The sequence below is a fragment of the Nansenia antarctica genome (assembly GCF_963989245.1).
Source record: "Nansenia antarctica genome assembly, chromosome: 16".
NCBI lineage: Eukaryota > Metazoa > Chordata > Actinopteri > Argentiniformes > Microstomatidae > Nansenia > Nansenia antarctica.
This window is the reverse complement of record NC_137686.1, coordinates 27,111,303-27,126,302: the sequence shown is the minus strand read 5'-3', so window position 1 is coordinate 27,126,302 and position 15,000 is coordinate 27,111,303. Positions and strand designations below refer to the sequence as shown.

The 15,000-nt window shown below is 44.7% G+C and overlaps 1 protein-coding gene across 1 annotated transcript; it reads right to left on the bottom strand.

The window, feature by feature from the left end:
• Positions 1-2,083: 2,083 nt before the first annotated feature.
• LOC308171367 (spindlin-1-like) lies at positions 2,084-12,653 on the bottom strand. The gene is made up of 5 exons (XM_080546206.1): positions 12,591-12,653; positions 10,482-10,523; positions 9,314-9,576; positions 5,570-5,803; positions 2,084-4,473 (listed from the first exon to the last, which is right to left on the bottom strand). The coding sequence occupies exons 2-5, from the start codon at positions 10,499-10,501 to the stop codon at positions 4,268-4,270; spliced, it is 723 nt and encodes a 240-aa protein (XP_080402332.1). The 5' UTR covers positions 10,502-10,523; positions 12,591-12,653; the 3' UTR covers positions 2,084-4,267.
• Positions 12,654-15,000: the final 2,347 nt, after the last annotated feature.

Sequence of the window (15,000 nt, the reverse complement as noted above, 5' to 3'; positions counted from 1 at the left end):
TAGATGATTCACCTGCTTAGACAAATGCAGGGCTCTCAAGTCTCACGCATTGGGCGTGAGACACGCGCATTTCAACCCGTTCACACGCCGCATTTCAACCCGTGTCTCACGCCCAATGCGTGACACTTGAGAGCCCTGCAAATGTATTTGTCAGTGGCTTTGGATGAAGGTCACAGGTCGATCGTTATCTCATTCACAACCTCAATCATCGGGTCCCAAATCATGTACAAGTTCTCCAGCACCGTTAGGTGTAAATATAACCTTCTCTCGTTTAAGAGTAGTAGTAGACACTCTTGGGACTTCTTCCTGTTGAATAATATCAACCTTATTGCTAAAAGCAAGAAGACAATGCTAAAACCATAGCCTGTCTGATATCAAGTGACTCGTCCACACCCCCACATAGGCCATTCTGTTCGAGTTAATATAACGTCTAACAGTTAGAGCTATTCTATTAAACTGTCATAGATAGTTATCCTGAAGATCCCCGTGAGTTATGACCGGTTGTAGGGAACACCTGGCTGCCAGCCAACAGGCTGAGTACCTTTTCTCCTCACCTCGTCCTGTAGGGGGCGCTAGGCCGCTCGGTACCTGTAGGGGGCGCTGGAAACAATGATCCACGTCTCTATCACGGAACCAGAGTCTCATGGCTGATGGAGCGAGACTAGGCTCTGTGTTACACACTGACCAGGTACTGACTTATGAAGACATTCTGAGTAGAGTAGCCTACCTATTACCTCCTTTACCTAAGGAGTATCCAACAGGTTTATCTGTGTTGATAAAAAGTGCTATGGGGTTCCTGATTAACTCCTCAAAGAAAGTTCGGAAATGTTATTTCGGTCGATTATTCCTCCCCTTTAATAATACCAATTGGTGTTGTCTTTTATATCGTTGGAAAGCCTGATTAGTCACCTTTACAACGAGGTACAACTTGTAAGGGTCATGCATTCTTGGAATGAGCAACACAGCTAAACGTGTGGGTAGCGGCCCCCCAAAATATGCCAGTCCCCTGCAATATTCTTCTGTTGGTATTCACTCTGGTTTTGAGTTGCTTGGTGGATTGGATGATTGCACTCTCCCACAGTAACAAGGAAAAAAACAACACACATTGGCCATTTTTACACTTTATTCATTTTACACGGTCAGGGACCTCAGTAGCGTGTGGAAGATCCATACGCAGTCACAACAGCTTGGCACCTCCTCCTCATGCTGGTCACCAGCCTGGTCACACACTGCTGTGGGACGGCATCCCATTCCTCAACCAGGATTTGCCGCAAGCAAGTCTGTCTTTGACTTCACCAGTCTCACGGAACTTGGTCCTAAGTTTGGAAATGGTACCAGCAGGGCTGCTGCCACTCTGTGTACCAGAACACCAGCTTCCCCTATTCCACAGGCCTTGTCCTGAAGGGACAAACGTGTCATGTTTATGCTTGGAGCACACACAAACTCTACAAAGTTGCAGGACCCATGCACACAAGTGCTGTCAATTAGGTGCCAATCACACACCTGTGACTGGCATACGCCTGCCAGCACTTGAAGCTCAAAACGAGAGTGAATACCAACAGAAGAATATTGCAGATTTTTCTGGGCCGCTACCCACAAGTTTAGCTGTGTTGCTCATTCCACGAACGCATGATCCTTACAAGTTGTACCTCGTTGTAAAGGTGACTAATCAGGCTTTCCAACGATCTAAAATACAATACCAATTGGTATTATTAAAGGAGAGGAATAATCGACCGGAATCACGTTTCCAAAGGAGTTAATATGCCATTTAGCTGGGTTCCTTGATACTCAGAGACTAAGGGATATGTAGGGGGAGGGAGGCGAGGGGTGTGTATGGGTGCGGCTATGTGGGACGTGCCATGTATGTGTTTTTTGTTTGTAATTGCCGTGTGTGTATGTTAACATCTTCATTGCCCTGAAAAATGCAATAAATAAACCTTTGTTTAGGACTCCCAAGATTATTCTGCGCAAAGAAATGTTGACATACTATCCTCGTAAGAGATAATTAAACCAAATATAGCAAGTAACAAACATTCAGACACAAAACCACACAAACCACTACTAGTGCAAAAAATATCTCTTTCATTATCCATGACAGCATTGTTACACTTACTATAACATTGTAAATATATTTCTTTGAAAATATCCTTGTAAGCTTGCAAACTGCACACTTAAATACTAGAGGGGGGAGAAGATGCTGGACTACTAATTTGCAAATATCAATCTGTTGCACAAAACCACTGAGGGCCTAATAGGTTTATCAGTTGTGACGTGATGCACTTGAAGACATTTCAACGTTTTTAAACCCAAAAGGCTATAATAAAATACCTAAATACACGTGTGTTGTCTCTCCCACACAGACAACACTTTCCTAAATGAACTTCGGTGGTTAAAACTCAAACATAGGGAGACTTCTTCAGAATTGTTAATGAGCTCTCTTTCTCATTCAATGTTTATCTCCATGGTAGAGAAAAACGACATGTGCATTTCACAATGCGCCATCTTGTCCTTGTCCTGTCCTTGTTTTGTCATACTTTAATGTCAAATGGCCTACATTTGTAGCTTTACGGGAGTGTGTAGGTTGACACATACAATAACACAAATATACCTAGCATAATATAGGTTAGTGGGGGTTTAGAGTCATGTAAGTTAGGTTAGCTTAGTTGGAGAACGGTCAAAGTGTGTTAAGCACCATATTCTATCAACGCCAGGTACTTTACAGTACTGAAATATCTGAACACCATTGCTACAATGACAGTCATTTTCAAAGAAAAAAGGGTCAGAAGAAAAGAATAGTTATGGTCATCTTATGGTCCTCTGCCAAACTGTCAGTTAATAAAAGTCTTGATAAGTTCAGAACAAAAGAAGAATATGGATTAAACAGATAGGGAACACTGTGACCATAACAAAGAGTTATGCAGACATTATGTCTTATTCTGTTATGTTGTTGAAGGTTAAAGGTTAAATCCATAGATGATACATTGTGCTGCTTTAACCACCATGAAGGAAAAACCCCACACGAACACAAAGAGAACAAAGTCAACAACTGCCACCATTGACAACTCAAAGCATTATTCAACAGTAACAGGAAATCACATCAAAGTATCTTTGCAGTATTTTTTTCAGAATTGCCTAATAACATATGTACAATAACAACGTACAGTTAGGGTTACAATGGCCAAATGGTTTGGGGCCTTAATATTAACCGTGATAAGTGCGGTTAACAGTAAAAATGGCTAAACAGCATATCTTGCAGTAGTGACCAATAATAGTTGGTGTTTAAGGAAGTTTTAAAGGCCCAGGGGTTTAAAGAACCTAAGATATACAAGTGAATTTAACTGCCCAAAAAATAAATTAATTCAGTACAATAAATCAATGTGAATAAATCAACGACATTAGATTTGGCCTGGTTAAAATAATCATGAATTCTCTGTACTCATAAACCATAGTAACTCACTATGGTTGAACCACCTCACTTCCCAAATGGTAATTTAACTATTTATAGGTGTGGGTATGTGAGTATTCAAAACATCAGTCAAATCTGCCCGTCAATCTTTTTACAATGTCTATTTAATAACAAATTATTATTATTATTGCACAGCAAAGCATTTGAACACCTAACAAGGGTATTTTCATAAACAACACAGTATCTATTTCCTTAGCAAACCAACACTGACTCTGTCCACATAGTTCCTCAGTCCCTTCCCAGGTGTCATCAACAAACAGATGACATCTATGGGAAACAGACCAAACAAACAAACAAATAAATAAAACAGGTAAATAAAAGTTTTTAAAAAGAGGCAAAGCATAGAGGTATAGGCAAATGAAAGAAATGTTGAAAGTTTTTGCCTTTATTTTTATTTTTTAAAGGAAAATGCATGATGGGAAGTCAAAGGGTCTGATTCCATTTCACCTTCTGGACACTTCCCCTAGGCCCTAAGCCCTACCCTAACACCCTCTCTGTTCATGTCAGTTACATCGTTATACTACCTCCTCCTCCTCCTCCTCCTCCTCCTCCTCCTAGCCCCTGCTGTAAGATGAGTGTAGCTAGTCCCCAACTCTGTGACACCACCAAGGCGGTTAGAAGCTGAAATGGAACTAGGCCAGGCTTCCCTACTTTTAGCTGGCCTCTGACACCGTGCCGCATTCCATCCCTCATTGGAGGAAATCGGAGGCGGGTTTATAAAAATAAAAAAAACATGCCGACTGCCGGCTGGGTTACAGGTGTGCAGGAGGCGGAGTCTAGAGTCGAGAGGAGGCAGGTGGTCTAGGTGGTCTTGACCAGGTCATAGACGTGGATGTGGAAGTCGTCGTCGTATTTGATGTAGTAGACGGAGGGTTTGGCGGGGACCTGGTAGATGACCAGGCCCATCCTCTTCACGCCCTTGTCGGTGACGTACTCCACCTGCTTACCCACAAGGCTCTCTGTCTCCTCGCCTGGCTTCCTGTCCGCTGGCAGCAGATGTTTGTTCTCTGTGTGGTGGGGGGGACACAGAAGGAGACAGAGAAAGAAAGATTGTTCAAATTGCTTTTGCGTTCGATATTTTTTCAGCACCCAGCCGACCATATCGAACCAGCACTTGAAACATAATGGATTTTTTTCCCCACAAACAAAATAGACAAAACAGATAAATGCTTAATCCTCTTTCAAGTAGCCAGCACATCATCACACAACCTTATAACGTGGCAGCACCCCACCTTTGGAACTCTCTCCCCACAGTGATCCGCGACGCCCACCCCCCTACCTGCCCTGGACACCTTCACATCAGCCCTCAAAACTCATCTGTTCACCAAGGCCATTGGCGCCTAGTCTAGTTTTGTCGCTGTCTCTGTGTTTTCTGTTTTTGTCTGTCTGACTTTCTGTCTGTAAAATCTGTAAAGCGTCCTTGGGTTTGATATTATTCCATAAATTGGAACAGAAGACAACAATATTGTGTATGATATGAAAAGTGATTGTCAGTAAGCTTTGATTATGTAACAAGTATGCTGATGTCATAGTAGGCAATAATGCACAGTGAATCAGCAGTGTTAGGAGAGTAGAGTTAGGCAGATATCTCAATTTGGCCAAAATATGACTTAGGCAATTATGTTCCCTGACTTAGGCAACATACCCCTTCCCGGAACCTGCGGTCCGCAGACATGGGCCTGCTGTCCACCCCGCACCAACCTACAGCCCCAAAGGCCCGCACCAACCTAAGGACCTTTGGGGACAGAGCCTTCAGCGTGGCCGCACCCACCCTCTGGAACTCTCTCCCCATAGTGATCCGCAACGCCCCCCCCCCCCCACCCTGGACTCCTTCAAATCAGCCCTTAATAATAATAATAATAATAATAATAACTTAACTTTCTATAGCGCCTTTCAAAAACCCAAGGAGGCTTGGGTCACCATAGCCTTTGGCCCCTAGTCACTGTTTTGTTTGTTTTCTGTTTTGTCTGTCTGACCATTCCCTTAGAATTGTGAAGCGTCCTTGGGTTTTATGGAAGGCGCTATAGAAATCCAAGCCTCATTCATATTATTATTATGCTGCTATGAGGCTAACGAAGTGTAAAACGTAGACGAGGATCTGACCTGCTTCAGGGAGGACGCGCAGGTCCCCGTCCTTGTAGTCGTCCCAGAGCTGGTACATGTAGAGGACGGGGTCCTTCTCGTAGGTGATGTAGTACCAGTTGGTCATGACGGGGGCGCGGGACAGGACCATGCCCCTCCACTCGTTCTTCTCCCCGTCCTCCTTCTCAAACAGGTGCTCCACCGCCTTCCCCACCAGCTCCTCCGCATCGTGGGGCTTCTTGATCTTGTTGTTGACTGTAATGGTAAACGGACTGCACTTATATAGCGCCTTTTTTGCTGCTCCAAAGCACTTTACAACGGCCTCTCATTCACCCATACACACACACATTCACACCTGGGTTTCCGTTAACCGGTAATTACCGGTCTTTGTCCGGTAAAATCTGTTGAAGTCCGACATATTTAAACCTCTTCGGTCATAATGTCCGGTGAAAATAATTCCCTCTAAGCACAATTTGAATACAATTTGCTAAAAATAATTTGTCACATATTCTGATTCCTTCTACATTAAAAAAGACGAATATATAGGCTATATTTTTTTTATTTGATTATTAATGTGTAGACTAGCCTACGCGATGAACAAACAGCGGCAGGGTTGCCAGATGGGATTGACAATTTACAGCCTAACTAGTCCGCTAAAGAACCGCTAAACCCAGTAGCCCATTCGGCGGTAACCCGACTCATCTGGCAACCCTGTCTCACAAGTAGTAGTTTGTGGTTTGCGGAGAGTGAAGGTACCTTTCGGGAGTAGTTGTGAGGGAGAAATTCATCAGTTAATTTAGTTTGATCTAGTCTAAATAAAATCACTGCAGTGACAGGAGTCAAGGTTATTGTTCTGCGTGTTTTGGATGTGCTAGAGCACAGTGAATGACCACCGAGGGCCGTGAGATGCGGCTAGTAAAGGACGCTAGCCATCTCCTCCCCGTTCATTGATTGAGCCTGCTGTGCCCGTTCCAGCCCTGAGTCGGGAGATTCAGAGTACAACATCCCCCAGGCTACCTCTTCTACTCCCCCTGGCTACCTCTTCTACTCCCCCTGGCTACCTCTTCTACTCCGGGAGTTTCCATTGAACTTTCCTCCTCTACATTCGTCCATCTCCACGTGCGCTACTATCGACAACCTGGGCTACTGGTACCATTAGATTAGGATTGATTAGATTAGGTTGACAATACCACACTACATTTGAGTTTAGGGATATCAATGTTATATATTTGTGTATGTTTTATCTTTATGTATTAAATGTTATAATTGTTCCACATTTGAGACCTGTCTTCCCCCCACTCAGTTATTCAGTCGGTGTCCATCATTTTAGTTCAATTTAGTCTATCTATAGTGTTAGAGTTTAATTTGTGCCACTAAATTGAAATAGTCCACGGGTGTGTATCCCCCCCGATACATCCTCCCCATTCTCATACTCCCGAGTCCGAGTAAGTATGATTTGACAGGCAGCTAGACTTAATGCCTTCCCAATCAGCGAGACGTGGTTATAGAAATGACGTTGTTTTATTGATAGAAAGGGTAAAACTGGAAAGAGAATATAGAAAACTTACATTACTGTCGTGAAACTATTTAACACACTTCAGTTAACGTAATGTGGAGTCCGTTCATTGATCGATCGATGCAGTCTGTTCAAATAGCCATCAAAAGCTAAACTAGGCATACTTAAAATTACCAATTACATACTCAAATACCATTAATGCAATTGAAATAAACATCTTAAAGTGGCCTACAGTCGTAATTCAAAGTAGCAAAGGTGACTAGGCTGCCCAGTGTGGCGCGCGTGCAGCCCTGGACATATTATGCCATAGTAGCGCATGCGAATCATGAAAGCCTATATTATTAATTATATAGTTTGCATCTAATCGTATCGGATGAGAAATAGACATTAAATGGCATAGGCCTACACAACAGCTAATCACCGCGACAAACACCTATATTATATTTTAATATGATGACCGGAATTTCTCCCGTTTGTCCGACACATTGAAATCTTCCCGGACACGTTGACCGGCACCAATTTTTTCTAACGGAAACCCTGATTCACACACCAATGGCGGCAAGCTACCATGCAAGGCGCCGGCCGGCCCGCTCATTGGGAGCAATTTTGGGGTTCAGTGTCTTGCCCAAGGACACTTCGACATTTGGCCACCCGGGGCTCGAACCACTGATCTGCCGACCTTGTGATCATTAGACGGCGACTCTACCTCCTTCACCACAGCCGCCCCAACGGCCGGTGAAACGGAGGGTGACACTTATTAAACCCCTTTCACACATGAGCTTGGTAAGGGGGTAAGGGGCATGTGTCAACGGATTTTGCAGGGAAGATCGCTTAGGCAATTTACCCTGGTCATGTCATGTCATGTCATTCACAGGGAGCTGGGTGTGAAAAGGGGCTTTAGGTGTAAATGAAAAGAATCAATTTGCAACTTCACAACTGACGAGCGAGATATTTGGACTCAAGGCCGTTTTTAAAACGCGATTTTTCGTGAACGTGTCTACTGTTTCCAGGCAGGGCTGGACTGGGACAAAAATTAGGCCCTGGCATTTTTGGCCCAGACAGGCCCACCCCAATCGGTCGGACCACACCCACCAGCACAAAAATACTTGCCTTATATACTCGTTTTATATACTGTGCTGTACAGTCATATGACAAACTGTAGTATTCCCCCAAACCACTACAAAGACGACTACATACAGTAAGCAATGGTACCAGTGCAAGTAGACCAGTGTACTCAGTGATCAGATTCCAGAGCGAATTTACGAACGCAGCCTTGTTGTTCTAGATTTCCTTTTTCATTATCAACCTATCATTGCGCTTCAGAGTAAAACAAAGCACGCAACTGTCGCGTCTATCTTTTCATGGCAACTCTACATTGTGATTTACAAGGGATATTAACTAATATTAAGTAATATTATTACTTGGTTACATTTTGCAATTGATCCGCGGTACACATGCGTGCCGAACCGTGGGGGGCGATCCGTTACACCCCTAACAGCTACCTATATTTTCCTTACCGGGTCAACGGTTACAGGCTGACTCGGCCCCGCTTCTTCTGTATCCTCTCTATCCTCTGTATCTGTACCCTGCTCCCGCTCCTCCCTGCTAGCCTCCTCTTCAACCTGTTGCTGTTGCTGCTGTGGTAAACTTGAGGGTGCAGCAAACATGTCCCTAATGTTTACACATTTGGCAGCATCTGCCTCGAGTTTCTTCTTGTTTTTCTCCCTAAGTTTTTCCCAGCCTCCCTTCCGTTTTAGTGTGCTTTTGCGCTCCATCTCTCTCAGTATCTATCTAGTAACTATCCAGGCTAACTAAATTTATGTTGCCGGCCGGCTCGGCCCAAAACTACCGCGAAACTGAGACGGAGGTCTGGTGCTGCGTGCGTGCGAATGCCCGGTATGCCAGATGGCCAGTCCAGCCCTGTTTCCAGGGTACAAACTCCACTTTAACTACTGGAAATGTTGAATGACGCACACAAAGTTGAAGGGATCGTAAGTAAGTAAGTAAGTAAATAAAGCTTTATTTACTGTATATAGCACCTTTCATACAAGAAATGCAGCTCAAAGTGCTTTACAACAGAAATAAGAATATAAAGTGAATATAAAAACATATCTAACAAACATATACAAGCACAGAATGAATATCGTGAATATTGTGAATGAATATCGTGAATGAATATCGTGAATGAATATCGTGCTGCGAAAGTCTAAAACAGTCTAAAAACACACACAAAAAAGTCGACAACCCACCGATTTTCTCCGTCAACACTTGAAGGTTGGACACGCGCTCGTCCTTGAACAGCTCGATGCCGTAGACGCAGTCGAAGCCGTCGTACTTGACCATGTAGAGGAAGGTGTTGACCGCCAGGCGCTCCAGCACCGTGCCCTTCCACTTGGTCAGGTTGCCCTTTTCCCGCCAGCTGTGTTGGATCCTCAGGCCCAGCAGGTTGTTAGGGTCGGGGGTCGGGGAGACCAGGGAGGAACCCTCACTCAGCTCCCCACTGCTACGCTTCCTGAGGGAGGGGAGAGGGGGGGGGGGGAGAGAGGGAGAGGGGGGAGAGAGAGAGAGAGGGAGAGAGAGAGAGGGAGGGAGAGGGGGGAGAGAGAGGGAGAGGGGGAGAGAGAGGGAGAGGGGGAGAGAGAGAGAGAGAGAGAGAGGGGGGGAGAGAGAGAGAGGGAGAGGGAGAGAGGGGGAGAGAGAGAGAGGGAGAGAGAGGGAGAGAGAGAGAGAGAGGGAGAGGGGGGAGAGAGAGAGAGAGAGGGAGAGGGGGGGAGAGGGAGAGAGAGAGGAGATGTAGACAATCTAATGGAGGTGTCGAATAAAGAAACTGAGGTAGATGTATCGGTCCCAACATGCATCCTTGCTGCCTCCCTGATTGGGATTATCACTGACGTGTGTACACAGAGTGGATAAGAGAAAACCCCTCCCCCCCACCCCCCCCTAAGCTATCCATCTCTTGTTCTCCTCTGATGATGACTTCACAGAGGAACTTCAGGAGGGTTTAGATTTAGATCATCGAACTGGGTCAGACACACATCCATCAAGACTGGTTTGATCTCATAATCTTTTATGGCTTTTGCACTATTGCACCATCGGGCTAGATGCCAAATGTGTTTCGTTGTCTTGGTACTTTTACTCTTGTCAATAATAATTAAATTGAATCGGATCTTTTTGACCCTCTGTTCTTTGGTTGAAAGGGTTGGATGGGTGTAAACAGTAAAGCCGGCGCTTCTCTTTACATTTAGAGAAGATATGACGCCATCACCATATTGCTGACCATATTGAGGGAAGGATCTAGCGTTGAAATGAAACTAGACACATAATCTTGTCATGACAACACCAAACATTAAGGCACTTTTAAATATAAAAATGGTGACGCAGTCTGAAAATAGCCTATAGTTAGATGTTTCAACCTACCTGCCCCTTTTCTTTGACATCTTTCCATAAATTCACACAATCCTGTGAGACAGAGAGGGGAAAAATGGATCATAATAACAGTGATGCAACGCATAAGAACACACACACACACACACACACACACACACACACACACAGAAACTTGTTGATGCAATCCAAATCATGAGTTGCTTTTCATAAGGATAGTAGGTCTACTGCGTTAATTACATCATGTGGAGTATGTCGTCATATCACGCCAGCATTTGACACAATACAGTACGTGTACAACAATGTTACACTGACTCACTTTATTATAGTCAGACTCACGCAATACATACCACGACCACAGAACAATAAGATTGTTTTTTGTTTTTATCACCCCCCCCCCCCCCCCCCCCCTGGTTCTAGTTCATATGGGACAGTCGATCGCGTTAAAACAACAGTATTATTATACAGCAGTGTTTGTTGCCTGGGGGCCGTTCCACTAAGGTGGATTACCTTCTAATCCTCGATAAAGTTCTAATCGGCGATAATGTTAGCTTGTGTTCGGTGGCATCAATGTGGCTCAAATAATTCGCTGTTTGGTTGCTATGCAACATATCCTTCTGAGTCAGATATAATTAGCCTGGTCGCGAGGAGGCTAAAAGGCTGGCTAAAGTAATGCGTGCGTCAAAATTGTCTCACAGGCGGAAACTATATCCCGGACGACAGTTCCATCAAGTGTCTTTTAGGAAATATTAGTTCCCACTTTTTACGAGATAGATAGATAGATAGTTTGATTGTGTGATAGATAACCTGATATTTTGAAAGTGTATAGGTATTTTGAAAGTGTATAGGTATGTCTATCAACTTGCATTGCTTTTGACACAGCGGTCTGGCTGGCGCAGTGGTTAAGGCAACCAGCTAGAGTTCCAAAGGTTGCGAGTTCGAGACTTGACTAAGTGATTTATTTATTTTTTTACATTTAACCGAAGATTTCATGCAAAGGCTTCAAACACCATTGTAATCGTGTCAGTTCTTGTAAATTAGCCTGCACCATAATTTTATAGCCTACATACTTTTTTAGATTAGATTTTAGATTAGATTCAGACAACGAAATGCAGTAAAAAGTATGTCCGAAGAGGGATTTGAACCACTGTCTAAAAATGACGAATAAATACTATGGCAGCGGTCGATACCACTAGGCCATTGTGGAGATATGACGGTTTGTAGCCTGCTGCTGATATCACCACAGTAGTAAATATTCATTTATTAAAATATGAACATATAACAATAACTGGGGCTAGTATGACCTACGCATTTAATCGGTCAGCAATTTCTTGCCAAACCATTTCCCTCGCCTTGTTAATTGCGGCAGTATTGCACTATTTTACATCTTATTTTTCCGTCTTCATAAAGATCAATAATTCGGAATGCTGCGCAAATGTAGGACCCCTGCAGAGTGGAGTATCTTCATTTCGACAGATCGACTCTTCGGGGCTCTTTATGTCTGCGTGCACGCGCCCATATCGAGGATTTCTAAGCCGGTGTTCTGTGAACACTCATCACACGAGCCTGATCCTCGTTCGAGGAATCACCTGAGGCTTGAATTCCAATCCCGAGTTGCCTGATCGCCTGATTTATTTCAATCGCCGATATACTAATCCACTTTAGTGGAACGGCCCCCTGATCACTGTATCCGCTGCCATTACTCTGTATGGCCTGACAATAAAAACATGTCACGTTCCCGAAAATGTAAAAAAAAAAAAAAAAAAAAATGTAGGGCAGCTACTGTGAGTAGTGGCAGCAACATATAGCTTGGACTAGTCGTCTAGGACAAGGATATTCCTGGCTATATAAGTGTCAACACCCCCCCCCCCGGACTACATTTCAGTGAATCCCACAGATTCGCGATTTGTTTAGATCGCTGTGATCTGTTGTGTAATAATAAAAGCCAAACAAACAAAAGGAGTTTCGTAATAAGGCTCGGCTGCAGCTCTCTCCTGGAGGAGACATGTGTTGACATGCGACAGCGCAACACACAACAACAGGCACATGTTAGAGTTACATTGTAATGTAGTAGTGGCCCGTAACACGGTAAACACACGCAGCTATCTATATCCCTGTAGTTAAAATTAGAGAGTTAGTTACCTGGCCAATGTTGTCATATCTCTACTCCTCTCTCCGCCTCACGAAGTCATGAAGGCTACCCAGGAAACGAGTCTGAAGGTTGGAACTACAACTACCAGCTACGCTTAGCGATTAAAGTAGAGCTACAGTAGAACGGAGAGGTTCGGCAAAGCAGGCTGGGAGTTGGTGTTCAATACGTCACCTTAAAGCTACGGAAAGCGACAGGGCCCGATAAACAGGAAAAAAACAGAACAGAAAAAAAAAAAAAACGAGATTCATATCGCCTTATCAGAGGTGATGATATTGACTTATATTTGTCACTCGAATGACTCGATTTTATTATTCCTAACATAAAGCTAAGCTATCATAAGCTGTAGGTCGTAGTAGACATTAACTAGGTGACAGACCCTCTGTCTCCCAAGACTAATCAAGGGTGCGTTCGTAAATTCCCTCTGATAGCGCCGGGGCGCACATTGCTGCGTGTTCTGATTGGACAAGAGGCATTCCTTGAGCCCTGATTAGATTTCCAGAGCAAGTTTACGAACACACCCCAAGAGAAGTTAGAAATGAGTGTCATCTTAGTCATATATATGTTACGGTTCATGTGGGAATACGGTACATGTGGTAAAACTAGGGTTAGGTTTAGGTGCTAGGGTGACTTGGTACATGCTGGCATGTCTAACCCTAACCCTAACCCTACCCCTAACCTTATCCCTAACCTTGTTATGCTATGTTATGTTATGTTAATTATATTTATAATGCGCCCCCCATCCAACTTTTACATCGGCCCGCAGCCCGCGTAAAGGAAGAAATAAAGACAAGGACAAGGAACACAGAAAGCAATCAGACACAGACGACTTAAACGTCTCAAGGGATACAATTCACAACAAATAGGGAGTAGACTTAGGGAACATCATTGACGAAGAGGTGGGTTTTTAACTTGGCTCTAAAGGAGTCCAGAGTGGGGGCAAACTTGATGGCGGAAGGGAGCGCGTTCCACAGGGTTGGTGCCATCACCGCAAAGGCACGGCCACCCTTCCTCTTGAGGTTGGTGCGGGGGACCCTCAGGCTGAGTTGGGCGTCGGACCTGAGCCTGGGCCTTGAGGTGGAAGACAGGTCCAGGAGGTCCTTGATGTAGGGTGGGGCGAGACTGTTGAGAGCTTTGTAGACAAAGGTGCAGATCTTGAACTTCACTCTCTTCTTTACTGGGAGCCAGTGAAGGGAGATGAGGACAGGGGAGATGTGGTCCCTCATTTTAGTGCCTGACATCAGCCTGGCAGCGGCATTTTGGACTAGCTGCAGGCGGTAGATGGTCTTATCAGGAAGTCCAGCATAGAGTGAGTTGCAGTAGTCGAGCCTAGAGGAAATTAGCATGAGGACGACCCTCCTCAGGTCACTGGGGGTGAGGAAGGACTTGATCTTGGCTATGATGCGTAGTTGGTAGAAACATGACTTCACGACGGAGCTCACTTGTCGGTTAAGGTTGAGCTCGGAGTCAAAGATGACACCGAGGTTCTTGACATGTGGTCTGACAAGGGTGGACAGGCTTCCCATGTTGGTGCTGAGCTGAGTGATGGCGGGGGTGTTGCCGATGAGGAGGATTTCCCCCTTGCTCTCATTCAGCTGTAGGAAGTTCTGAACAAGAACCTTAACCCTAGCACCCTAGCACCTAACCCTAACCCTAGTTTTCCCACATGTAGCCTACCGTAACATACATATCTCACTGTCCTTGCTACTGTTTGTTTACATAATGCTTGTGTTCTACAATCGGGCTGGCTGCATGGCCTAGTATCTGACATCCTAACCGCTAAGATCCCCATTAACAATTTAGCGCCGTACAATTACATGACATGTTTATTTGATGAAGACTGTCACAGTGGAGACTATAGAAGCCGTTTGTCTTTGTAACTTAACACATATTGTTCGTAAACACCGTAAAGTGAACAAGCAGCAGTGAGAATGTCCCTTTTTTCACCCTGTCCTGTCCTGACAACGCGAAGGTAACAGGACTGATGTCGGCTACTACAAGTCACACACCTGCTGGGAGCAGAGCAACAACACAGAATACCTTTTCACCACAAGGTGTCACACTAGACATACTGCCTCTCTCTCTCTCTCTCCCTCTCTCTCCCTCTCTCTCTCTCTCTCTCTCTCTCTCTCTCTCTCCCCCCCCCCTCTCTCTCTCTCTCTCTCTCTCTCTCTCTCCCTCTCTCTCTCTCTCTCTCTCTCTCTCTCTCTCTCTCTCACATCTCACCAGTGAGAGGTGAGCTGAAGTGATAATTGCTCTTTGACAGGCAGCCTTCCCTTTGAGACGTGTGTGTGTGTGTGTTTGTGTGTTTGTGTGTGTGTGTGTGTTTGCGTGTGTGTGTGTGTGCGCGCGCGCCCGTGTGTGTGTGTTTGCATGTGTGTGTCTGTGTCTGTGACTGTGTGT

Bases quoted from the DNA above. Each gene is read 5' to 3' on its own strand.
- LOC308171367 (XM_080546206.1), bottom strand. From the start codon at position 10,501: ATGTCAAAGAAAAGGGGCAG. The intron at 9,577-10,481 runs GTAGGTTGAAAC...CCCCTCCCTCAG, and splicing joins ATGTCAAAGAAAAGGGGCAG to GAAGCGTAGCAGTGGGGAGC. The intron at 5,804-9,313 runs GTGGGTTGTCGA...TTACCATTACAG, and splicing joins AGTGTTGACGGAGAAAATCG to TCAACAACAAGATCAAGAAG.